A 26,642-nucleotide genomic window follows, 5' to 3' on the forward strand; every position below is an offset into this window, starting at 1 on the left:
CAGTGGCAATGTGGACCGGGAGGTGAGGCTGGTAAGCTCTGTGCTCTGGTCGTGGTGCGTGGGGCAGGCTGGTTCCAGGACCGGCTGTCGTACTTGGCTACTCTGTTTTCATGCGTGGGCATAGTGCTTTGTGTAGCGTGCCTCCTACAGCTGAGTTTGTGCCTACAGAAGATGAAGAAAACCAGTTTTGTTCTGTGGTGGTTTCTGTGACAAAACGGTCTGAGGACTTTTTGGAAGCTCTGTCTGCATTCTAGAAATGGGACTGAAATGCCTCAAGACTGTAAATTTTGTTCCTTGGGGCACGAGCTTGGATGTGTGTGTGTGTGTGTGTGTATACATACACACAGGTAACCTGTATGGAGAAATCCTAAAATTATTTTGCTGATATGAAAAACCTCAGAAAACTGGCTTAAAAAAAATATCTACGTATGTTTGCAGGAGTGGAAGTGATGAGTGAAACCACCCAAAACAAAACTCCTTTCTGCACCCCTAGGAAAGAAACTGAAGTAGTCCTTCTGTCCTTAACTTTCATTTCCTCGTTTGCATCGGTTGGTCTGCAGTGGAGGTGTTTGCTTATTCAGGTATGTTGGTGCAGGGACGTGGTCCTTGGCTGACACGACTGACAGGGAAATCCCTGGTGTGGATATAGTTGGGTAGGTTGTGTTGTTTGCCCCATGAAGATCAGTGGTGAGTGTTCTCCCTGTCCTTGTCTCAACCCCTGGGCCCTTCCCCTCCTATTTTCTCCCCCTTTTTCTTTGAGGAGGGGCAGTGGGGGAGCGGCTGTGGTGGATTTCAGCTGCTCAGCAGGGTACAGCCACCACAGTCCTTGCTGGTGCCGAAAAAGGCTCCAAATGTGGGGCTCCGGAAGGTTGAGATAAGGATGATAATTGAGAGAAGTAACAGTCAAAACAGGGGCTGGATGTTGTTTATTAATGTAATAGTTGAGAAGAACTTCAGTAATAATTGTGAGGAATGTGTTTCAGTACTGTGGTGAAAGGACGAGGGGTGGAGCGTGTGTAAATTGTCCACTTTGCTGGTGTTGTGGTGATCTTACATTTATTTTGGTGTGGGGAATTCTTTCTGATGTATGTGAACTTCATGAAGATTGATTGTGAAGTAAGAGTGTGTTGTGATCACTCTTAAATATGCTTTTCATTGAGGCAAGGGGTGGAATGAATTTATTTATTTATTTATTTTGTGGCAAGGGTTTGGTAGCAGGGGGCTGCAGGGGTGCAGCAGCTGCCCCGTGTCAGAGCAGAGCCAGCTCCAGATGGCTCCAAAAGGGACCTGCTGCTGGCCAGAGCTGAGCCAGGGAGTGATGCTGGGTGGGCCTCTGGGAGAGAAGATATAACAAAAGGGAAAAAAGCCCAGAGAGCAGGTGGATGTGGCCTGGAGGAGGCTGCGGCCCATGGAGAGCCCCCGCAGGAGCAGGCCCCGGGCCGGAGCTGCAGCCCGTGGAGAGGAGCCCACGTGGAGCAGGGGGTCTGGGGGGAGCTGCCCCCACCCGTGGGGGACCCGTGCTGGAGCAGTTTGCTCCTGGGGACCTTGTGGGATGGAGCCATATCTGGAGCAGTGCTTGAGGAGCTGCTGCCTGTGGGCAGCCCCTGCAGGCTCAGAGACGAAGCACTACAGCCCCCGTTCCCAAGGGAGGAGGTGGAGGAGGGTGGATGGAGCGAAGATGTTTTTTGGTTTGCTTTTAGTTCTCACTGTTCTAATCTGCTAGTGATAGGCAAGAAATTGTGATAACCTCCCTCATGCTGAGTCTGTTTTACCCGTGACAGTAGTTGTTGAGTGATCTCCCCATCCTTATCTTACCCCCTGAGCCCTTTGCCATTGTATTTTCTCACCCGTTCCCTTTGTGGAGGGAGAAAGAAGTTGTGGGAAAGTTCAGCTACCCAGCAGAGCAGGGTGAAAGCGCTACACAGGTGAAACTGCTTTTTTTTTTTATTTTTGCAAATCGTATTACTTACTGTCTTGGTCGTGGCAAAGAAGTTTAGCCAGTGAAGTTGTTTCTATTCAGGGTATGTTTAAACTGCTTGAACAGGCTAGCTCTGCAAGGAAGCTAGTACCAAATTCTAAATAAAACTGCTTCTAGTAGTGAAGCAGTAGGACACATTTTGTCTTTTTTATTTTTGAAAATAATTGCTTTTATCGAAAATAGGTGGCTGGACCAAGTAAATAAGTAGCTTCACAACTTCTCACCAGACTTTTTGTTTCCCAGAAAATCTATAGACATAAAATTAGTATCAGCTGTACTACTGCAGTAAGAGTGGATAGATAATATTGTATGGAACCAAACTGTGTTCAGGTGAAACAGAACGAAATAACTGAATGAGAAACTTAAAATTGGTGTTTGACAGGCATGTAGCTGTAAAGGATCAGATTAAGCCCTGCAGCAGTGAAAGGTACTTTATTTATTAAATGGGCATGTGTACTGGGTCTGGCTGGGATGTTACCTTTCCCTGCAGCAGCCCATTCAGTGCCGTACTCTGCACTTGTAGCTGGAACAGCAGTGTTACCACACCAGTGTTGTGTCTACTGCTGAGCAGCAGTGGCACAGCATTGGGCCTTTCTCTAACCCTCCTAGGGGGTGGGCAAAAAGTGAGGAGAGAAACATCACTAGGGCAGCTGACCTAAACCAACCAAAGGGATATTCCATACCATGTGGTGTCACACTCAGCAATAAAAGGTGGAAACAGGAAGAGGGGAGGGGTGGGCTCTCGTTGAGAAGACGTCAGTCCTCCTCCCAAACACCAGCTACGTGCGTTGAGGCCCTGCTTCAAGGACGTGGTCAATCATCGCTCATTTGTGGGAAGCAGAGAGTAATTTCTTTCCTCTGCACTTCCATATAGCCTTCATTTATTTTGTTTGTTTGTTTTCCTCCCTTTTCCCCTTTCCCTTTTTATTTCCCCTTAGTTAAATTGTTTAGTTCATGGTAGTCTTTATTTAATTGTTATAATTATTTCCCTTTAATTAAATTATCCTTATCTCAACCCGTGAGTTGTTCTTTGCTTTACTTCTCCCCCTCCTCATCTAAAGGAAGGGGAGTGAGAGAGCGGTTGTGGGGTTTAGCTGCCCAGCACGGTAAAACCACCACAGCATGATAAAGAGAATTTAACCAAGCATAATACCAGCTGGCTGGCTTTTGTTTGGGGTTCTGAAAAGTGCAGTGTACTTAATGTATTTAGCATTGCTGCACTTGATTTCTGGTATAATTACTGAAATAAGTGTTTCCTTTAAACTATTTGTATACCCTCAAGCTATCAATATTTTAATCAAGTTGCTTCTTTCGATTTACTGTTTGATGTGAGTTAGTTCTGACGTATTGATTCTGTCACCTGTGCAAATCCAAAGGCATCATTTGATGCTTTTGGGTGAAGCATAAGCTGTATTTTGGAGTGCGTCTGTGTAGATGCGTGGACATTGGTGTTTGTGGCGGTGTTAAGAGAGGTGTGTGCTTGAAATACATTTGGACTGACCCCATTTCAGCACTCAGAGAACACTTGCCAGTGTACCCGGTGCAGCTGAGCATGCAAAGTAACACTTCAGTCACCTGGGGTGCCACTGTCACCATTTGGCACTTGAGTCCCGTCCAGAAAACTGCGTGGTAACTTTCTGTAGTAGAAAACGGTGCCATTAGAAGACCCCAGCTTTGTAAACTAAAGCATGCGTTTTTTCAATGTGCCGTTTGCAGGGCTGTTAGAATAAGGCCAGGAGATATTTATCAAGACGCATGTAAAGACTTTCTTCTGCAGGTCCAGCAGTACTTTCCCTGTGAGGTCTGTGTAGAAGAGAGGTGTGGAGACAGTACCACTGCAGCATGGTGCCTGGTGTATGTGGCCTACTGACTGCAAGGGTGGGCTCTGAACCCTGGGTCATGCCTCGTGCTGTGAGCAGGGAACTGGTAGGGGAAACTGAGTATGGGCTGTGGCTTCCCAGCACCTAGCTTCAGTCCAGGGATGGCCCGTGGATTACCTTGCTTGTTTCACTAGTGCTATGAAATCTGTAAGCAGCAGTCGTAGCTGATCGGCTGTGGTTTTATTGCCTATGTTCTCGTTCAGAAAGGAGCCAAAACCTCGTCAGGTCGTACACGAGGATGGTGGCATGCACTTCATTCTGTCTTCAGCCCCTGCCCCCATCAGCATCCCAAATTCAGGTGATCGCAGTTGCCAACCAGAACACTTGTACTGAGGGCATGTGGAAAGCAGCAAACCTGCTTTTAGGAAAAGGATCAAAATAAATGGATAAACACAAAGCAGGCCTGTAAGGGAGGACTGAAGTACTCTGGCAGGGGGTACCGTCTGTCCTCTTTGATACCATTGATACTTCCACTCTTCTTTAGTGCTGTAGTTGCTCTTTATCTTGTTCTCCTTGCTACTGGGGTTTTGGTTTTGTGGTTTCTGCATAAAATTGTACTGTAAAAGAACTGAGTATCAGGGAGCCTGTGCTTCATTCAGATTTTGCTGTTGCTGCTTATGGCACAGTAACAGGATATGTTGGTGGTAACATTTGGGAGTTGTGGAGTTTAAAAAGTGAGTACGTGATGGCTGATTGCCATGTGACACTTTTGAGGGTACTTCTTGAAAAGCCTTCAATCTCATTGAATTGCATGAGGCACATAAGTGTTTGCTTCAGCCTCATGTTAATGTTCCTTGTCCATAGAGAAAAGGTACTGGGCGCTAGTATAACCAGTTATTTGGATCATGCATCTTTTAAAAAGTGCCTTGTCAGCTTATTTCTTGCTTGACATTTTTATTCCTTACCCTGTTCTCTTAGACCTTTTGACCAGTGAAATTTTCTAGGTCACTGACATCTGGGCTTATTTTCCAAATTACTTCTGGAGAGGATGTCCCTAGGTATTTGAATGAGAATAGAATTTATACTAATGGTGTAGAAAGGCAACTCAGCTCAAGTTTGTCACTTGCTGTGGTTGGCTGTGAGTCCACCAGGTGTTTGCTGCAATAGGTGGAGAGCGAGTGTGCAACCATACTGTTAATGTAACCCCGAGGAAGATATTCATAGGAAAAATAGAAATGGTATAAGGAATGATTAAATTTCAGATAAGTGACAACATCATACTTTATGTGGTAGAGGAAGTGTGTGCTTCAGTGCTTGAAAATGCTTTGGGCTTTTAATATGAACACTGAATGGTAGTTATCCTAAACATACAAAGAGATTTGTATTTAAAATTTTAAACTACCTTGTATTTTTTTTTTTCTTTTTATGGCAAGACTAATAATAAAAACAAATAAGCAAACAATAATAGTTTTAATTAAAATCATTCAGTATATAGGCTGTAGCAAATGTTGGTTTTATCTGTGCTTGCATTTGGAAAAAAATAAAATAAAATAAATCCACATGTGCATACTAACAAAACGCAGAACAGTTACAAAGCTGGTGGGGCAAAAGACACCTGCAAAAGAAAGCAAGTACTGTCAAGAATATATCAGCTCTTGTATGTAGCTTATGTATACTATTGGCACCAGAAAACACGTATACTTACATTCAGTAAAGCTTCTTTATTCTAACCAAGCTGATGTGTGAATTTAAAAATTGGTTTATCTGAATGCTGAAAATTAAAACTGACTTAACGTGTCTTTGTCTTGCAGGTGGTTTTGCTTTTGTCTACGAAGCTCAGGATCTTGGAAGTGGCAAAGAATATGCTTTAAAGGTAAAATGAATTTATTTAACTACAGGTTTGCAACGTCCATCTTTCCCTAATACTTTAGGATGATAGTTATTTCTTGATATATTCCACTGAACAAGGCGTTTGGAAAAATCCAGAATGATACAGTGGTGTTCGTACTGCACTATACCCATATTTAGAACTGTCATTAATCTTAGGACCCTGCATTTTATACTTACATAACAAAAACAGGAGTTACTGTATTAAGTAATAGTGCTGTGTGCCTTATTTTATTTGGGCCTTATGTAGAAGTTCATGACTCTGCCCTGGGGTTTTGTTGCGTGGATATAAAGAACCTGGAACATTTTCGTATTAAAATAAAAATATTTAAAATGTTCCATACTTTCACCCATTCAGCAGTGCACTTTTCAGAGATGCTCCTCTGGATTCTCATGTTCTGAAGGCTTAAAATAATCATTTGACAGCTAACAAACAAGTGTTGTGGGGAGGACAATAAAATGAAATCATTTACTCTGTCATACGTTGCTGGAAAAAATCACACTTGTCACTTGTTTCCTACAAAATGACTTCAGTCTTGGAGTAGGGATGTTCTGTGCCTATATCAGAAAGGAGATCTCTGTCTTGGGGAGGAAGGGAAAAGGGTAGTAGTGCAAGAGTTGGGAGCAGTAAGGTGGCATTACACAACTGAAAATGACTTGCTCTGTTGTTTTTTTTCCCTACCACATCTTACATAACAAAGCTTGTGACCATAAAGCATGCTTTAGTTGCATGCTTTGTTACCGTAGTATGTGGTCATGACATTCAAAATGTCATGTAGGTTAAAAAAAAGTGAACCATTACTGTACTTCTGTAGTTTTGTTGAACTAGAAGTAGCAAATGCTCAGGTTAGTCCTATTCAAATGTTGACTCCAGGTCCAAACAGTACTCAAAATAGTAGTGCTTGTTTTTGTTGCTCATTACTCAGGTACCTAGAAGAAGTTGAGCTACCTCTTTGGACAAAAAACTTGACTAATTAAGGTGTAGTAAACGTTAATCGTATTTTCTTGAGACATAAGATGAATCTTTACTTGTCAGTATGCAGTGCTGGAATCAGGAGACTGCAGTGCTGTATACAGCAGAAGACTGTCAGAGCAGTACGTTTACAAGTGTCAGAGGTTACCACTGCTTATTTGTACCTAAACATGATCAGTACAAGTAGTTGGAAAATTTACCATTAAGTTTGTCGCAGTATGTCCAAATGTGCAAAAACCCTGCTCTGCTTACTGCCCCATTGCAGTTCCTTAAGGTTTTGACTCTAGCTTATCCTTTGTGTTCTGAAAAATAAAATACATAAAAACAGTATGCATTGTTTTTCCAGTATCTTCTCAAATATATGTTATTTTTGTTTGTTTCTGACAGAGGTTGTTGTCTAATGAGGAAGAAAAGAATAAAGCCATCATTCAGGAAGTTTGTTTCATGGTATCCTTTTCTGAATGTATTTAAATGTTTTGATTTAATTGCTTGGTGTGAAACGTTTCTGAGAAATAGACTGGTCTACAGATTTGTCTCTGTTCATGCCTTATGCTGGTTAAGAGGACTGACATTTGAGGAAGATCTGAATTCCTGGCTTGATGTGATTCTGGCACTGACATTCCAATAAGCTCAGTTCCTCAAGTTGCAGGAATTTAATGTGCACAGATAATTTTAGTAGGTGGTGTAGACTTTGCCATGTACTCTGTCTACCAAGTAATGAAATTCTTATTTGAGCATTCTTGTGGTCCTCTGGCCACCATGAAGAGAGCTTTTGACCTTTATGATGATATTTAAATCTTAATGATACTTCCTCACATGCACTGGATTTACTGCCTTTTTGACTACTCAAAATCTTGCTTTTACTGTCAGTATATCTTAATTTCTGCATCAGGTGCACCTTACTTTAAAAAGTAATAGTGAATTTTGAGGAAGGAATTTCAGTAGAATCCATGGAGCAGAAACAAGGGGCAGAACCATCAGTGTGTTCACCCTTTTCACCTCCCCTCCAATGATGTCAGGTGTTAGGTATAGTACAATCTGTCATGTTTTATTTCTCAGTCCAGGTAATGTTCTCAGTCCTCAGCTTTAGAAGACTTGATACTTGTATCCCAGCATCTCTAATACCCTTACTTTGTTTCAAGAGTCAGTGAGTAGAGGTGGCATGCGGCTGGATTTTGGCTACTATATTCAGTTGCATTTTGAGTTACCATGCAAAATCACTGATCTTAAGTTAAGCTACTAAGATGTTTCTTTGTATGCCTGCTGAAATGTTTGTCAAAAATGTCAAGTGGACACAGTCTGCTGAAAAAAATACACTTGCAAAGAGCTGAATACCAGAACACTGTACAATTTTTAGCTACTCTGACTGCGTCTTGCCAGGAGTAAGTGATTATTCTTTGTGTGTATTTTCACAGCTCACTCATTGAAGTATACTTACAATGGGAAAGAGGCTTAACTGTGCTAACTTTCTGAGATAATATAACTATGTAATGAAACTACTTCTCACAGTAGTTAGCAAAAGGCTCTGAAGAGATGCATATGATAAAAGAAAAAGCACTTCTGATTCATACTAACTTGATGGATTTAACTTGCACTTTTTGTTTTTATACCTCTGTTAGGTTGTCTTTCTTTTTTTTTTTTAATTTTTAGACTTGGTGAATGCAGCTTGCAAATCATTTGTTTGTCTCACAGACATGATTCTCAGTGTTTGGCTAGGGTGATGCACATCAGGAACAACACAAGTAGGCATAGTGCAATGTAAATCTCCACTAGAAGGAGCTGAGATCACTTTTGTGGTTCTCCTTTTCACATAGTTCAAAAATGATATCTTGGATATTTGAACTGTAAGTGAAAAATGGCAAGAGTTTTAGTATGAGTTATTACTCATAAGAAGGTAAGTTTCCCAGTCGTTTAGAACTTTTATTTACTTTGAACTTTATTGTACTGACTTAATTTTAAGCATTGTGGACTTAATACTTGTCTTGTAGAGGCAGATGTTAATACAACAGCCCTTTCTTGATAAGCTGGCTAGAGAAGCATCTAATTATTAAAATGTATCCCTGACACTTCTGTTAATGCTTTGCAGTCATTATAAAAAGAGAAGGAGTATCTAAGGCTGTTACAAAGTCCAGTGTCCTTGAAGCCTTAATAGCAAGGATGTTTTTATTTTTGCTATGTTACTTTCAGTGGCTTGCCTTGAAGTCTGTTTTTGCAGCTGAGACATGGATTTACTTGTTTGGCTGAGTATCTTAAGTGCAGCAGTAATACCTTCTGTGATTTTGAGCTAACATTCAAAAGAGGTGTCTGTGAACTGCTAGATACAGTAATATCAATATATTTGACAGTATTCTTCCTTAAACACATTACCTCCAGAAAAAACTTTCAGGCCATCCCAACATTGTCCAGTTCTGCTCTGCTGCATCTATAGGAAAAGAAGAATCAGACACGGGACAGGGAGAGTTTCTTCTGCTTACAGAGTTGTGTAAAGGTAAACGTTTTCTCTCTAAGCACTGGACATCACTTCTGACAGCTGTTTTGCCCAGGTTGCTTCACGGCTTAGTTCTAAAAACATCCTAAATATAGCATAGCTCATTAGAGCTAGAATTCAGCTCCCTCTTTCATAAGAGTTGTGTTATGTTCTTTGAGATGGTTTAACATCTTCTTAAATATGGGGTAATCACGAAGTTCTTTGTATTTGAGACCAGTCCAGGAAGGAACAGCAGGAATGTTTCCCAGGAGTGCTATTTCCCTTGGCACTGCAGTCTGTGTGGATTTGCCATTTTTTGGAATTTCTATCTCAAGATTGTAGACCTTTCTTGATGAGTGTCTATTCATGACAGGCTTTCAGACTTTATGTTGTTCTGTGTGTGCTTATGTGAATTTATGTGATTTTCTACAGGACAGCTTGTGGAATTCTTAAAGAAGGTAGAACCCAAAGGACCCATCTCCTGTGATACAGTTTTGAAGATCTTTTATCAAACCTGCAGAGCTGTGCAGCATATGCATAAACAGAAGCCTCCTATAATCCACAGAGACTTAAAGGTCTGTTACAGTGCAAAGGCTGATTTACTCTTAAGGCTGTTGCTCAATTACAGTGGACAGTCACGAGCGTAGAGCTTATGTGTATTGCCTTGCCAAGAATACTGGTTGTTGATGAAGGTCATCACTGAAATACTTGCAGCTTTGCAAGTACCATTTTTTCCTTATATTTGTGGCATTATTTTTTTTCTATTATCTAGTTCAGGTAGGTTACAAAAAATCATATAACATCTTTTGCTGGTTAAGTTAGTGTAAAAGTTTTTTGTTTTTAATAAAATAACCAGAGTTATGACTTACAAATTGCAGTTTTGGCAAGGAGGTTTTCTCAGTACTGACAAACAGGCTCCTAGGTCATACCAAATAAGAGACTTTAATCAAGCTGGGATGCATCTTTTTTGGTGATACTTTCTAGAATAAGATCTTGCAATCTTGGCAGAAATCTCTATGCACTGGCCACTAGAAAAGCTTGTTAAAAAAAAAAAAAAAGAAGACTCCCCTCTCAAAAAGGGATGGAAAGCTATTTACAGATACACAGTGTCTTACATAGCCAGTTCCATACAAGGTCTTCAGTGTGTTACAGCTGAGCCAATGCTGTAATTAGGTCTGCTTTTTTTCTTGTCAAGGGAAATTCCTGTCAGAGATCAAATAAGGAAAGAGGCAGAAATTTGGTATCATTTTAGAGGCTGTAAAACAAGATGAAATGACAGTTGTGCTGCAATAGGCAGGGACCTTACTATAATCAAGTGTCAAATGGGGATCACTTAACTGTGCTACACTTTCAGGAAAGCAGGCCTGCACTGCGGCATAAAAAACAAACAAACAAAAAACCCTAAGTTAAAAGTTTTGAGCCTACCTTCAAATGAGATCTGAGATGGTAGTGTGTTTTTGGGGAGAGGTGTAATAGGCTGCAGTCCAAAAAGACTGTCTAAACTCTTCTGACTGAAAATAGTAGGATTCATAGAGTTTCTGCAGTATAGCTTAAAGATCAGCTTCATATAGTGGTGTCTGTTTCTGTCTTCCTGTGGCTTCCTTCTCTTGCTTTTCAGTGTAACACATTCTGAATCCCTTTGGACAAAGTTTGCACTTAAAATGCATGTATACAGCACTGGAAGAACCCAGCTAGTTACTGAATTGTGAAAGTTCAAGCTAGTTAAAGAGTGATTGGTAAACAGTCAGTTCTTGTCTGATATTTTAATCGTCTAAATTTGATCTTTACAGGATTTGGCTCCCATAACACAGGTCATGGGGTCTATTAGAGACTATCTGAATAATCAGCTGAAACTTTTTTAGTTATTAGCAACCTTCAGCAGAGTATGCAGCACAACATGTTCACAAAATCTTGATTTTTGTCCAGTGTTACTGGACCCATTTTTAGTGTTCAAACTTGATTCGATATTGAATCATAGAATGTTTTTTGTTTGAAGGGACCTTGAAGATCACCCTGCTCTGGGGTATCTTCATTTCTAACCGTAGTCAGGGATGCCACCATCCTTAGATCAGGTTGCCCAGGGCCCCAACCAACCTGGCCTTGAATACCCCCAGGGATGAGGCATCCACAGCTTCTTTGGGCAACCTGTTCCACTACTTTACCACCCTCACAGTAAAGATTTCTTCTTAATATGTAGTCTAAATCTACCTTCTTTAAGTTTAAAGCGGTTACTCCTTGTCATTGCCTCCCATTTTCATTGTATATAGAGGTGAGCAAAAGTTATCCAACAAAGGAATTCAATTTGCTTATTGAGTTTGATACTTAAACAGCTGACTGTCATCTTTACAGGGTAGTCAAAATTCATTTTATGGTGGAAGAAGGACATGTCTAAGGGAGGTCAGTGGGATGTTATGAAAACTGAAGTTTTGGAGAATGACATCCAGAGATACAGCAGTGTCAAAAGGAAAGGGAAGATAGATCTGTCTATCTGGAATGTGGTAGCATAATGTTGGAAAAGTTAAAATGCACATTGGTCCCTTTTTATGACTTGTATCTTAGCAGTTTTGTGGACATGACCATGTGATACTTCTGCCCAGTATTTACTCTCCATTTTAAGTTTCCCCTCAGTTTCATTGAGCAGTCCAGAAGGGTTGGATTTTCAGGCACTAAGAAAGGGAAGGGTTGAAGATGAAATGTTCAGGCAGCACATGTTCCTCTAACAGTTGGATTCTGTCTGCTCATGAGGTCATGGCTGCAAAATTCTGGCTGTCCACCAACAGCCTGCTTCTCTGCTGGTAACTTCTGTATTTTGTATCTACAGCAGTCCTAACCTCCACTCCACTGCAGTTGAGCTAACAATGTTCAGTTCTGTGAATGAAAGCATTTGTATTTCAAGATACTGCTTATGCAAGTGATGATATAAAAAACAAGCCTATCCTTGGGCACTAATAAAATGACGTTTTTCTCCCCAGGGTTTAGTTCTTGTTCTCTTGGATGTGTAATGCTTATACCATTTTTGATGCTTCCTCTTAAAAATTGTCTGTATTGCAGTGTAGTGCTGTTTGAAACCTTTGTTTTCCTGTAAACAGCTACGTTCCGGGCTAGACTGAAATATTTTCCATACATGTGTTTTTTTATATTTGTTATGTACAAATAAGTTGATATTTAAAGTATGTGTTTTGGTGTTTAAAAGTGGGATGTCTTCAATTTATTATTCTACCTCTTTTTGAAGGTGGAAAACCTGCTCATTAGTAACCAAGGGACAATTAAACTCTGTGACTTTGGTAGTGCTACAACTGTAGCTTACTACCCTGACTATAGCTGGTCTGCACAAAAGAGAGCACTGGTTGAAGAAGAGGTGAGACTATTTTAAAGTAATTAATGTTGACAGTTGATTCAGTTATCTGCTATTAATCTGCTGTTAATTCATGGAACTTCTAAGACAAATGAAGATTCTTACAGTTGTGTTCATAAGTTCTGTTTTTATATTCATGTTGCTAGAGTTTAAAGACTGCCTGCAGTTAAAATCATAGCTTGTTTTCTGTAGCTGTGTCTGTAAGCACAGATTCATTTTGAACAGTGTCCTCTCTGCGGTCTGGTGTGGAAATAGAAGTGATTGATTAATAGAGCCTCTTCTAATTGCACTATCAACAGGAAGTTGAAAATTGGTTATGCTGAAGAGATTCTCACCTTCTGAATTTTCTGTTAAAAGATTTATGAAGAAATAACAGGTCTTCTGAGCAGGACTTAAGTAGGCAGTATTACTGTGCTCCGAGGACTACGGTGACAGCATTAAATATGCTGTTGATTTTTTCCAAAGTGCATTTGCTCTTTATTTTGAGGTGAGAATAATGTTCCTAATGTGGAAGAGTGATTTAGCTTCACATACTTGAGTTTTGGAAATATTCTTGAAGATTACAATGTTATCAAAGTCCTTGTGACTATTACATGATTCAGTTGATGGCTTCTGCATGGACAAGTGTTTCTGAAATTAATTTTCAAAGATAGCTGCCCATGCAGACTGGATAGCATTCTATCTCTGTGGTTGATTGTCACTAAAGCTTATTCTAGTTTCTGCTTCAAGAAATTTTATCTTCCATAGATCACCAGGAATACAACACCAATGTACAGGACACCAGAGATGATAGACTTGTATTCAAATTTTCCAATCAGTGAAAAGCAGGACATTTGGGTAAGAAATTTTCTTTTGCTTTATCATAGCTTCTTACGTCATAGTGAGACTGATTATGCAGTCTGCATCTTAATTTTTTGACTAAAATGAGTGAAAATAAATGTGGATTAGACTCTGTCAAAATCAGTTTAACTACTGTGAACTGTGTATCTAAGTAGTGAGATGTAGACTTAATGTTTTTTCCCCCCAGTTCTAGCTTGACTTCCATTGTGAAAGGAAATGCTGAGCTTTATTTGACAATCAATTGATCTGTTGCTTAGGTGGAGCTTACCACAATACAGACATAATACTTACGTGTATAGTCCTTAAATTCAAAATTCAAATTCTTTCCTTTCATGTTCTGTCATGCATGTCATCCTGTGACAACTTGCTGCTAAGTTGAGTTAAAGCCGAGTACATCTAGGTACATCTTACAAGCTGCTTCATGTATTCCCACTATCTAATACTTCTGGAAATGCAAATGAGGGGCTCCTTGCTGAGGAGTAAAATTTCAAATTTGGGTTCTCCTTAACCAGTACTTGGTAAGAAATTCTTCAGTTTTTGTAAGATCCAGATTTTACTTCTGTATGAGTTGAGTATCTGTAGATTTCATGTCCCTTATTTTTTTTTTCAGAAATTATTTTGGAGTGTTGTCTGTGTATGCATGGAACAATACTATAAAACTTTTGATTATTTTTTCTTACTACCTGAAACCTGAGCTGGGTGCGGGAATAACAGTATTTCGATTTGTTTCAAAATCTTCTCTTCCTTTCCTCAAAAGACACTACGTTCCTCCCCTCCCCCCCAAAAAAACAACAAACAAACAAACAAACAACAATGACGACAAAAAAAACACAACAACAAAACAACAAAAACAAGAAATAATAACCCTAAACACTTCCACTATGCTAAGGAGTGAGATGAGACAAAATGGTAAAGGAAAATTAAGATTTGTTTGTGGCAGTGCTTTGTGTTGAGTCAGCATTAGTTGACGACAATATCCCCAGGTTCAGTGAGTTTTCTTCCATTCAGGCAAGTCTGCATACCTTTGTCATGAGATTTAACACCTGTTGTGACAAAGTAATTAAAGGTTTTTTTGTCACTTAGTTTTTTCATTTTCTTCTGCCCAGACTACTTAGAACTTCTTAGCAAAAAAGAGGAAAGTTTAATAGTATAGTTGTTAAATTCAGGAACTTCCAGTAAGCTGATCTTTGGTATTAATCCTGCTTTATTTCAATGTACTCTGACATCTCAGAACGCATTTGATATGCTGATTCCAAATATAGAATATGGACTGTAGTCAAAATTCAGAATGGATGGCTGGTTATAACCCTTCTCACTTGATTTTTTTTTTAATTATGTGCTCAATCTGTCAAACATTGACTCCTTTCTAGCATTACCATTGCAAGAAAAAGCCTGTCTTGAAGGATTTTTTTTTTGAAATTAAAACTACGGTAGACATCTACCCTCCACCCTCTGGAATGGCGAGGGTGGGAAATGCAAAACAGTAATATCTTTCCAGATTTCCAGGAATAATTTGGACTATAGCTCCTGGTGGTTAAAACTAGATTTTGTACTTTCTCAGGAAGCTGAGGGATCGTGTGAATTGTGCTGAATGCTTATTTTCAGTGCTAGGCAAAATAATTGAAAGATAAAAGGGACCAAACATTAATAACATTAATATTTTAGTGTTAAGTAACTGAGATTGGTTATTAGTTGTCTTTTGACTTCTGAATATATTAGAAATGAATTTGTTCTGATAAACATGTTCTGTTTTTTGATATACTTCTGTTGTCAGTCTGGTTCCCTTTGGGAATCTAATTAAACATTAGACAACCTGCTCTATGATTACAATATTACATTTGGGAAAATTGGCTAAATACAAAAATTCAGAAGTTGTGTTATAATGGGAATAAAAGTGATTATACTGAGTGTTGTAGCGAAGGCTCGATGAAATGGGTCAGTATTAGCAAAATGATGTGAAAATAACGTACTGTGAATTTTAAATGCATCTGGAGCTTAATCTACTTCAGGTACCTGATTAAGAATGACAGGCAGATCTTTAAACTGGAGCTCTTCAGAAAGACTATCTAATTATGTATGCTGATGGCTTCGGAATTACTGACTTCTGAGGAGATTTTATAGATATCACTGAAGGGTACCTTATGAAGATTTACCACTCAGTGCATGAATTCAAGGAGATGGATAGGCTCACTTTTGGCATTGCATTCTGAAACACCACCAGTGTGTGCTGCAGTGGTTTTAACACCTTTATGCTGGGGGCTAGCTGAAATGCTGCTTAAGGCTGGTAGCAAACCAGCCTTCTGGAGGAAGCACTGCTTCTGTAGAGGATGGAAATGTAATCAGAATGAGTAGACTAGATTCTGAACAAGCTACTTGCCTAACGAATAACTTTTTTCCCACTCTTTAATACTGTCTTGCTTTGTATGATAATGTTGTATGATCCTAACTGCTGAGATTCAGGAGTGCTATGCCCAACCCTGGAATGTCAGTGAATTATTCATAGTTATTTTTTAACTTTGACATGCTGCATTTTTTTTCTGTTGGTACATAAGTTCACAAATTGACCCAGGCAGGTTCTTTAATGGTTCTTTCCAAAGTTCTGGGGCAACATCTTGGGGAAATGGGCTCTTCTGTTAAGTACATCTGCACAGCCTCAGCACCGATAATACTGGCTTTGGGGAATGCCTTAATGCAACTGGAATTGACTGTAGCCAAATTGAATCACAATTGGAGTTTAAAGTGTTAAAAAATAGTAGTTACGATTCTAAGATACAGATGAAGGAGGAGGAATAAATAATAGTCCATATCAATTAAAGCAAAGATTGAATCCAAGTGGTCTCTTTGTGTTCACCCAATTGTCTCTGTGCTGTTCTCCCTCGTGTGACTATGGATGCTGTCTCCTAATGTGCTTGATGTATTGAACTGCATAGGAAATAGTTTCATTCCTCCAACCAAATTATGATCTGTCTTACGTCTTTCAAAGCAGATATTCCTGTGGCAGAGTAGTTACTGTTCCAGTATTCTCCTGCTGGATTAATTAATGTAGACTACATGGTGGTTCAATGTATACATTATATGGAGTTCTTTATTTTATATCGTCAGACACAAATGTACTTGCTATATGATAACGTACAGAATTAGTATACACAGCTTGCTTCTGGCCCAGGATTTAGTGAATTAACAAGTCGTTTCGGAATGACTATATGTCAAGCCTTAGATTTTAATAACATTCAACTCTTTGAAATTGTTCTTGGGATAAACGGACAAGCAAAGACAGTTTGAGACAGTGTGCAAGGAGGACTGAAAGCAGTAAACAGATTTCTCAGCTAGTATCTTTGCTGGCTTGTTTTCTGGAGGGAAGGATATTAGAACCCATATGCTTTAGTAAGTAAGCTGGGTACAGAAGAGAGTAAGGAAGAATTTACCAGTACATTGTGCAAACATTTTCTTAGAGGTATTGGGTGCTTTACTATAAAGCTTTTGTAAGCCAGAGGGAAGCATGGTTCTCCTATGCCAGGATCACTCTGCAAATAGGTTTCATATATTCTTATGAGTTCATATTTACATATATATACACACACACACACAGTGTATATATACGTAAATATATATATACACACACACATATACATATATATATATACACACACACATATATACAAAACTTAAATTTACTTAACTAACACGCGAAATTGTTCTAACTAATCCATAGCACCTAGAGTATTCAGAAATTAGAACTCGTTATGTCCTGCTGGCTCTGATAGTTGTTCCCTTGTCAGGTTACACAGGTCAGTTAAGTTTGGACACTTCAAGGAACTTTGAAGTTCCTAGAATGTGGTAGTCACAACTCTGTGATTTTTTTCTCTGAGGCTTGAAAAATCCATCTGGGATTGATTGTCAACTTTACTTGCTAGAAAGAATTGAATAACCTTCTGATTAAAGTTGTTACGTGGCTATTAGGAAATAAAGGGACAATTGTTTCAGGCTGTTTTTCTTCAAATCTTTATCAAAACAACTGTTTCAGAGACAACTTTGTGTTCCTGTAGCATGGCATTTAAACAGACTGGTTTATACTTAAATGCTTACCTTGCTGGTGCATTGTATAGTAAAGTATTTGGGTTAGAAATAAGAAAGTCCAAACTCCTACTCAAGAAACAGAATTAGTCTCCTTGAAGCCTAAGATGAAGTTTAGAAATAAAAGGTCTAATAATTCTGTAAGAAAAACTGTTCCTGAACATGCTCAGTGTTGCAAGTGCTCATTTTTTTTGCATACCGCAAAATGCAAAAAATAGATGTATTATTATGATTTTTAAAAAGACGTGAATAGGAGAATCACTGAAACTGAAAGCTTCAGGGAGGGGAGGGAAGAACAAACCACATACCTATTTAAAAGCAGTTTCACTTCTAGGAGTGCTCTAAAATGACAAGTGAATGTTTTACTAAGTGTTTCTGTCCTCAGAGAAACATCAAGGCTAATTATTTCAGGAGTGTGAAACTGATACCTAAAGCATTATTTTATATATATATATATATATATATATATATATATATATATATATATATATATATATATACACATATACATATGTATGTATGTACATAAAATTAAGATTGCGTGAGTCAGCAGTTGATGATTGAAATCTGATCTGCAAGCTCCATTAAGGAACTTAATCAATTGCATAGTCTAAAATTCCACTTCAGTTATCAGTTCCTGAATTAAATATTTCTGCCTTATCTCTCTGTAGGCTCTGGGCTGTATCCTGTATTTACTCTGCTTTAGGCAACATCCTTTTGAAGATGGAGCTAAACTTCGCATAGTCAATGGAAAATACACTATTCCACAAAATGACACCCGCTATTCTGTGTTTCATGATCTCATCAGTAAGTTTATAATGTTACTAGCTTGGTGGTCTCAATGGATGTGTCTTAGTATTTCTGTTATATTCCGGGAATTAAGTGTTGTCAATCTCTGCATAATCATGTGATGATGGAAAAGTTAACTGTAACAACTTTTCATTGTATTCAAAATTTTAATCCAAATTCAGAAAACTTAAACTTTAAATGAAACGTATTTTTTAGCCATGTCACCTATCTTGTTTAGTGTTTGAATCATTCCATAGGAGTGATTAGTGTTTTGATGAATTCTTTGAATTTTCTTTCGAAATACTTATTTCTTTCAATTCATATAGATTGCCAAAAGCTTTGGTTACAGTACCAGAACTTTGGCTACAAATCCAACATTATTAAATTGCTGTCAAAAAATAAATCCAACATTGCTTCTGAGGTTGGTCATTAATAGACTCCTAAAGTATATGCTATGAAATATTCTTGACCATAAATGGTGTTAGTTGTATCACTTAACAACAGTGATACTTGAATATGCATTAGTGGCTGCTCCACACTGTTTCACATGTTTGAGTGCTCACATTGCTTTAGAGTGCACTGAAGAAAGTACTGATGTTTGCTGAAAGAAGAGCTCTAAAGGGTATCTGTTTTATTGCCTGAATCATCTTTTTTTAGGCTCTTCCTTGAAAGTGAACCCAGAGGAGAGATTATCAATCACTGAACTAGTGAATCAACTGCAGGAGATTGCAGCAGCTAGGAATGTGAACCCTAAATCCCCCATCACAGAGGTAAAGGAATCTCAAAGGAGTATTATTGATTAGGTCTCCTTCCTTTCTCTCCTTTTTTATCTAATGTGAGTTTAGTAACAAATGTCAGAGCAGGTCCCATGTTCCTTAGTCTTTTGAAAACTTCACAATTTTGTAATTCATTTGAATTGATCTACATTACCTGTATAGTCTTTGAAAATATGCTTTTATAATTCAGAGCTTATGTGACATTAGAGTAAACTAATTATAGTTCTTACTGCTTAATGAAAAAATGTCACGATCTTGGGTCATTCCTTTGTAAGTAAGTGCTCTATTTTACATGCTACATTTAATAATCATTAACTTGCACAGGAAAATCTAATACATGAGGACTCTGCCTACGTTGACTGGAAACCCACTTATTTGTCTCCAGTTTGATTAATATACACAATATTGAAACTGAATGAATTGCTATACTTGACCTTCCTGGCTTTCTCACAGATTGCATGCTTGTTCTCACCAAGTTATACTGTGTAAATTACTTTTACAAGTTGGCTAAATGAGCAAGAAAATCATCACAGTATTGATCTCCACAGCTCCTGGAACAAAATGGAGGCTATGGGAACAATGCTCAGCCTCGGGTGTCTGTAACATCAGTTTCACAGAGCTCCAAGCCTGCAGGACAGCTCAATAACATGTACAATGCAGGTATGTGCAGAAAGAAATATCTTGTTTTTGGAAAAAAAAATAAGTCACTTTAGGGTTTTAGACATTTATGTGGCTACTTTGAATTTACATTGCTGTTTCTAACCTTTTTCCTTTTTCTCAGGGTTTGGTTGTATGTTGATAATGCAAATGTGAATTTCTCAAATTTGTTGCTAAAGATAAAATTTACTTTCTTGTGTAGAACAATTGAAACTAAAATGCATTATTGACTTGTAGATGGGTAAGAAGTTCTGATAATGAATTAATTGATGAGAGTAACTGACAGAATAAAAAATAGTATTTCTAAGAATAAGAGCTACAGTGAAAGTAAACAAAAATATTTTACTTTAAACCTCAAACTTTCCAGTTCAGTGAGGCATATGATATTTTGAAATGTTCAGTGTAAAGTGAGAATTTGTAAAGTTAAATTTAACTGCTGAAAATCTTCTCAGAAGTGCTGGATTATAACAAAAACCTTGATATGTTGTGGCACAAGTTAGCAAAATTGGTTCATGTCTTGAGGTCTTGCACAACATTGGATCTCTAATGTAGGAAGATGACACTTGTCTCTTTTCCAAGCAGAACTACTTAGCATTATATATGATATGACCAAAAGCAGCCATTCTGTGTCTTTTTGCATAACTTAATGCTAAAACAGGCTTGTTAATCTAGATGTTGAGGTAGTCCAACCAAAATCAATCCCAAAATAAATTTTTTTGACAATCTCAAGAAGGTAAAAAGCAGAAGCCTAAGCTCATTTATGGGTAGTTGTCCTGGTTTCAGTTAGAACAGAATTAATTTTCTTCCTAGTAGCTGGTGGAATGCTGTGTTTTGGCTTAGGATGAGAAGAGTGCTGATAACACCCCGATGTCGTGGTCAGGGTCGTGGGTTCGAGCCCCACGTTGGGCGCCAAAAAGACTGTCGTGGTTTAACCCGGCTGGCAGCTAAACACCACGCAGCCGTTCGCTCACCCTCCCCACTCCCTCTCTGGGACGGGGGAGAGAAATGGAAAGTGAAGCCCGTGAGTTGAGATAAAGACAGTTTAATAAGACAGGAAAATAATAATAATAATAATAATAATAATAATAATACAATGATGATAATAATACTACTACTAATAATACGTACAAACAAGTGATGCACAATGCAATTGCTCACCACCCGCTGACCGATGCCCAGCCTAACCCCGAGCAGTCCGGCCCCCTCCCCCCGGCTAGCCACCCCTATATATTGTTTAGCATGACCCCATACGGTATGGAATACCCCTTTGGCTAGTTTGGGTCACCTGTCCTGGGTCTGTCCCCTCCCAGCTCTTACTGCACCCCCAGCCTGCCTGTTGGCAGGACCGAGCGAAAGGCTGAGATGTCCTTGGCTTGGTATAAGCACTGCTCTGCAACAATTAAAGCATCGGGGTGTTATCAGCACTCTTCTGATCCTAAGCCAAAACACAGCATTCCACCAGCTACTAGGAAGAAAATTAATTCTGTTCTAACTGAAACCAGGACAGTAGTCAAGTCATTGCATTCAGAAGCACCATAGCTGATGCTGCCTTGAGTCCAGCTAATTAAGGGATGATTATGCAGAGTTGTGCCAGAGGAACTTTACTGATGAGAAGTTGTGTTAGCATCTGAAGAAAAGCAGTAGTTAGGCTAACAGTACTTAATTGAATCAACCAAAGCATGTCTTCAAAATGACACAATTAAAAGCTCATGTACCCATTCTATAAAAGTAGGTATTCCAGGGTTCACTCAATTGGAAATATTTGTACTTCATATAGCAAAGAAAATAAAAAGCTAATGGGCTTACTTGCATCTAATTTCTTAATGAAAGGCAGTTTCTGCAACTATCTTACATCAAGTATGAGTATGTTGCTTAACATTACAATTAATGTAGAAGAAATCAAGGGAGTATTTCATACTGTATTCAGTTTTCCTTCCAGTTTGGTGGTACTTGCTTTATATTATGTATGCTGAATTGCCAGTAAGAGGGTATTAAAGCTCAAGAGGAAATTTAAAAAATTGGGTAATATTTATTTGCAGTAATTTTGTCTGTATATGAATTGCTGAATAGGAATCTAGCTTCCAAATAGGAGTATAATCAAAAGGCTGTCTGGCCATCTGTTTTGTGCGGGATTGAGTACTCTTTGTATACTATCATGCTAACAAATAGATGTTTCTAGCTGAGATTTTGGGCTTAAAATGTAACTTAATTATGCCTGCACAGGCTATGTGAAATGCCTTACTTTTATGAATCTTTTACTGTTTTCTCTTAAATGTGAGTAGTCAACTAAGCAATCTGTTATGTAGTTTACCAATAGCTCTTGATCATGCAGAGGTCATTCTTTTCATAGGCCATCATTAAGGAAAGCTTTTGAACTGTGAGCCTTACAACAAAGTTTAGCCTGTATATACTTCCATCTTTGCAGGCAACTTGCTTTAAAATGGAGCCTATTCCAGGATATGACTTAAAGTACAATTACTTCTGTTTGACTACTCTAGGCCTGACTGTTGCAGAGTGTGACCAGACTTACGGAGGGTTCTTTGATATTCTGAGAGGAGGAACAGAACGGTTTTTCACAAATATTAAGGATACGTCTTCTAAAGTTATCCAGTCTGTGGCCAAGTGAGTAAAAATAAACTGTGCTGGTAAGAGCTCTAAATGAAGGCTCAAGAGCTTATTGTAAAAATAGTCAAATTCAGCATTGTTTTCTAAATATGAACTCTAATAGCTAATAGTTAGCACTGAGACTTTATGAATTATTATTTCTACCATAGCTTTTGTATTAATGTGTTTTAGAAATATAGACAGGCTTTCCCCCCAGCATAAGTGCTGCATTTCCTGCTGTTGTCTGCTGTTTTACACATGCTGAAAACCTGGGAGAGATGAGTGGGGAGGGGCTGGAGCAGGGAGGAGTGGTATAGAAATAAGGTTATCATGGGTCAAAAAAAAAACAAACAAAAAAACAAAACTATACGATGTGTCGATGAATAAAGAAGGAATAATGAAAGATAGAGTAGTGTTAGTTAAAGGGAATGGAGGGGAGAGAAACTGCAGGGAAATGGTACATTGGCTCTTCTGTCCAGTTTAGTTTGCAGTTGTCATCCAGTGTCCTCTTTCACTCTGTCAAATATGGGTGATTGAATGGAGAGACTTTAGGCAAAATGAGTGGTTCTGCACTTTGTCTCCTTTGCCCTGAATTACATAGAAGAATACTTTCCTCCCTGGATGTGTATGTTCTCAGAGTATTAGTGTAGTGTTGTTTCTAATGATTCTTTTCACTCCCACTAAAAATGGTTTTCACTGCCTCTATATGATTGGTCATCAAAGTATGGATTCATACATTTTTGAACTTATAATCAAGTTTGATGCAGTGTGAAAACTTTTTCTTAATTCTAGGAAGAGAGGAAGGTAAGTCAATAGGATAATAGAAGTACAACAACTGTACTTTGTCCTTTACTGTAGGGTTTGTAGCCCTTTAATTGGAAATACCATACTTGAAGTCTTTTTCTTGTAACTGCTTTTCTGTCAGGTGTAGTCTGTTTATTGTACTGCTCTAAACTGTTTGTAATGATCAGAGAACTCGGGTCTGTGGAACTTGCACCTCTGTAGCTACTTTGAGTGCGTTTTTCTTTGTTTGTTCTTATGTTTAGTCTGTTTAAACTTCTCATGTATGGCTTAAAAAGGCTAGGTCCTCTGTTTTTAAAGGTCAGAAAAGCTATGTAGCTTTGATCTGTCCTTACAAGCCTTCCACAGATAAAAGCGATTGGCACAACATCAAATTTTTTTTTGGAGAACTACACTGACTCGAGAGAAGAGTGGGAGGTGTACAAGGGGAGTGAACTGTCGCATGATGAAAAACAGTGAGTTCTCAGCAGCATAGCAGAACTGCAGGAATTCTGTGTATGAAGTATTATGATGAGCTGCTTTTAACTTTTCAGCAACCGTTCCCCATTTTAGTTCTTTGGCACATGCTGTCTTACAGACCTCTGTTCTTTATCTCCTTGCACCTGCTACCTTTTGTGGAACTGATCTTCCTCTGACCGTCTGTTCAGCCTTGCTTTTGTTGCTTTTATGGTGTCTTTTTGAAGAAAATTTCTGTGTGATAATGGTTATATTCTGCCAATTCCTTGCCTTTAGCAGCTCTACTACTTAAAAACGTGAAGGTACTAAATTCCTTGTCTTAAATTCTGCTATTTTGCATTAATTTTGAAGTTTAACAGAGAAATGACTTTTCCTTAGTGATAGTCCTTATTCGTTTTTTCCTTTGACAAAGTTAAAAAATTATAAAGCTTTAAGCTGTCATTCTTGTGCCTTTGTTTTTACTCTTTCACTCTAGTATTTTGATTGTACACTGCATGCTTCTGCACTATTCTTGCACTCCACTTCTTGTGCTGTTGTCTCCACGTGACTTTCTGTATTGTGCCTCCAGTTACATCCGAAGAAGTTTCTCTTCCTGTGCTTGCAAGCAGTTTATTCCTTAATGGCCACTGGATGTTTGATTACTTTCTGAATTTCATCTTGTGCTGCTCTCCACTTTTCCCAGGGGTGAGGGATAAGAGCTCTCTACAGGTGACCTTTCAGGATGGAATGCCTCATGCTGACTTCTCACCTTATTTTTATTTCTTACCTGACTGGTTTGTGGGGCTTTCTGCTTCGTGTGTTTTCATTTGGTTCCATAATAAAAGTAGCATGCAAGCAGTAAAACAGTAACTGTATATTCAAACTCATCTGGCAGCTTCTGATGTATAGAACAGTGAGTACTTAATGGTCAAAGATGCTGGTCAGTTCACATGCTCTTCTCTCTCTAAAATTATTTGTTAGAGAATTGTGATTGCCCAAATAAGTTTTGCATCTTAGTTACAGTGTTCATTTTGAATTGCTAGTTACTGTACTGTTGCTGAACTATATCCTTGGCACTTTAGTTAGAATCAAGTCTTTAACTTTTTTTTATTTTTATTTTATTTTTTACAATTTTGGAAGAGTATGATTGAGATGGAAGCTCTTGTGCCCTGCCCAAAACCAGGGTCACTCAGGCCTGAAATCACAATGAGACACAAACTGCTGAAGTTCTCTAAACTGCTTCAAACTTAATCCAGCATGATTTACTTTGTGATAGTGTCTGAGCCGCTGTCAGGGATCTGAGTGCTGTTGGAGATATTTCTGTGCATGTCTTGTGGAACTCAATAAATATTCTTAGTCAGGAAAAAGCTCTTCACTTTTCCATCTCATTTGCATTACTCACAGAAGGTCATATGTGGTTATTCACTAGAATTGAGTAACTTGAGAGCACAGTTTGGGGTGGGTTTTTACGCTTAACAGTTGTAAGTGCTAAGATATTCAAATTAGATCATAGACTCATAGAATGGTTTGAGTTCAAAGGGACCTCATGGATCATCCAGTTCCAGCCCCCCTGCCATAGACAGTGATGCCACCCACTAGATCAGCATGCTCAGGGCCTCATCTAACCTGGCAGATAACCAACCATTGGTCTGTTCTAGCTAAAGGGGGATAAAATGCTTCCATGTCCTGTGAGGAATTGAGAGAGGATCATCAGAGTATCATCAGACAGTGTCTGTAAATGTGCCACGACTTAATGGCAAGCTGTCACTTTTGTTTTAAATTGTCTAAACATTAAATACCAAGTGTAATCATGAGGAGATGGGTTCCTCTCCAGTGTTTTGGACTGTGCTGATTAAATACAGATTGATGTCTAAGGTGACTCATGCACCTTAAAGGGAATGTGAGGTTGTCAAATATATTAAAGCTCTGCACTAGTAAAAACAAATATTGCTCTTATGGAGAACTGTCTTGATACAACTGCATTTTTTTTTCCTGTTTTCCATGTGAATTTGTTCATTGGTTTTGGGAATGAAAGAAAAGGAGGGAATGCACCGAGTACATGAATGTGCTAGTGAGAATCAGTTACTTCAATACTTGTTTTCCATATGATGTTTAATCAATACTCAAAGAAAACCTTTTCCACTTGGAATTCATCAGCGCTCTTAAGTGCCCCTTAATGCTGCAAGTTTCATTCTCTGAGTCTGTATTCCATTTCACTGGAATGGCAGCACATGAATTAGTGTGAGCAATATTTAATGTTTTACAAGACCTATGTGGTCTGAAGTTCTTTAGCATTTACACACTCACCGTGCTTCTGAGAGTCTTACCACTAGGCTTGTGCATTCTTAAACTTCTTGTACTTTAACTGTGCTAAAATGCTAATCCATTCTTTGTGTCTGCTGTAGGACATAGCTGTTTTCTGTCAGGGTCATTCTCTGCCCTCACAAACTTGTGTTGTGGCTACAGCTTACAGAACAAAGGATTAAATAATGCCTTTTCTACTACTGATTGCATCCTTGACTACCTTTATAAAACTCTTCAATAAACATGAGAAGCAGGCATTCTGGATAAACTAAAATGTCTCTTCCTTGAAATGCATTTTCCAACTCCTTGTGTTGGGGTCTGTCATCTAGTTAGAATCAGAGAGAGACTTGGGATGGAAGGTACCTGATATTGAAACCTGGTATGGAATTTGCATTCTGCACAACTTTTTTTGTTTTGTTTTGTTTTGTTTTAATTTTTTATTTTTAACTTTGTCAAACTTGTCTCTTCTGTTGAAGAGATTATGATCTAAAAATGCAAGAACAATTAGCTGTCTTTTATTGTTAGCTTCCTTTGCTTCTAAGGTAATTTTGTTTCTTGATGCTGCATTAATGTTTTATTTGATAAATCTTAACATTGCATTGGGTAGCTGAATGATTAATTCAGTTTTACAAAGCAAAACTAAGTAAGTGGAAGCAGATTGTTGTGAGTTTCAGTGCTCCATTTCTTCTTGGCCTGTAAGAAAATAAGCATCAGCAGTGGTGGTACTTAGCTAATGAATAGGTGTTTTATTGTGAGTGTAGAAATGTGTGGAGAAAGATTGTTTAGTGTTAGAGCATTATTTGACTAAAGAGTGCTTTGCGTTCTTACTTTTTAGCTATACCAATTCATCTGTTTTTTTTTTTTATTCTTTCTTTCCCATCT

The 26,642-nt window shown here is 38.5% G+C and overlaps 1 protein-coding gene across 2 annotated transcripts in view; it reads left to right on the forward strand.

The window, feature by feature from the left end:
- Positions 1 to 5,617: 5,617 nt before the first annotated feature.
- Positions 5,618 to 26,642, forward strand: part of GAK (cyclin G associated kinase) — a 64,107-nt gene continuing 43,082 nt past the window's right edge. For both annotated transcript variants that reach the window (XM_084305334.1, XM_084305335.1), the window contains exons 1-10: positions 5,618 to 5,671; positions 7,046 to 7,105; positions 9,032 to 9,146; positions 9,558 to 9,700; positions 12,358 to 12,483; positions 13,228 to 13,317; positions 18,066 to 18,201; positions 18,841 to 18,953; positions 19,508 to 19,619; positions 22,115 to 22,238. In XM_084305334.1, coding sequence (XP_084161460.1) covers positions 7,103 to 7,105; positions 9,032 to 9,146; positions 9,558 to 9,700; positions 12,358 to 12,483; positions 13,228 to 13,317; positions 18,066 to 18,201; positions 18,841 to 18,953; positions 19,508 to 19,619; positions 22,115 to 22,238 — 962 coding nt within the window. In that variant the 5' untranslated portion in view covers positions 5,618 to 5,671; positions 7,046 to 7,102. The remainder of the gene's footprint in view (positions 5,672 to 7,045; positions 7,106 to 9,031; positions 9,147 to 9,557; positions 9,701 to 12,357; positions 12,484 to 13,227; positions 13,318 to 18,065; positions 18,202 to 18,840; positions 18,954 to 19,507; positions 19,620 to 22,114; positions 22,239 to 26,642) is intronic.

This window comes from Netta rufina (assembly GCF_964035555.1).
Source record: "Netta rufina genome assembly, chromosome: Z".
Taxonomy (NCBI): Eukaryota; Metazoa; Chordata; class Aves; order Anseriformes; family Anatidae; genus Netta; species Netta rufina.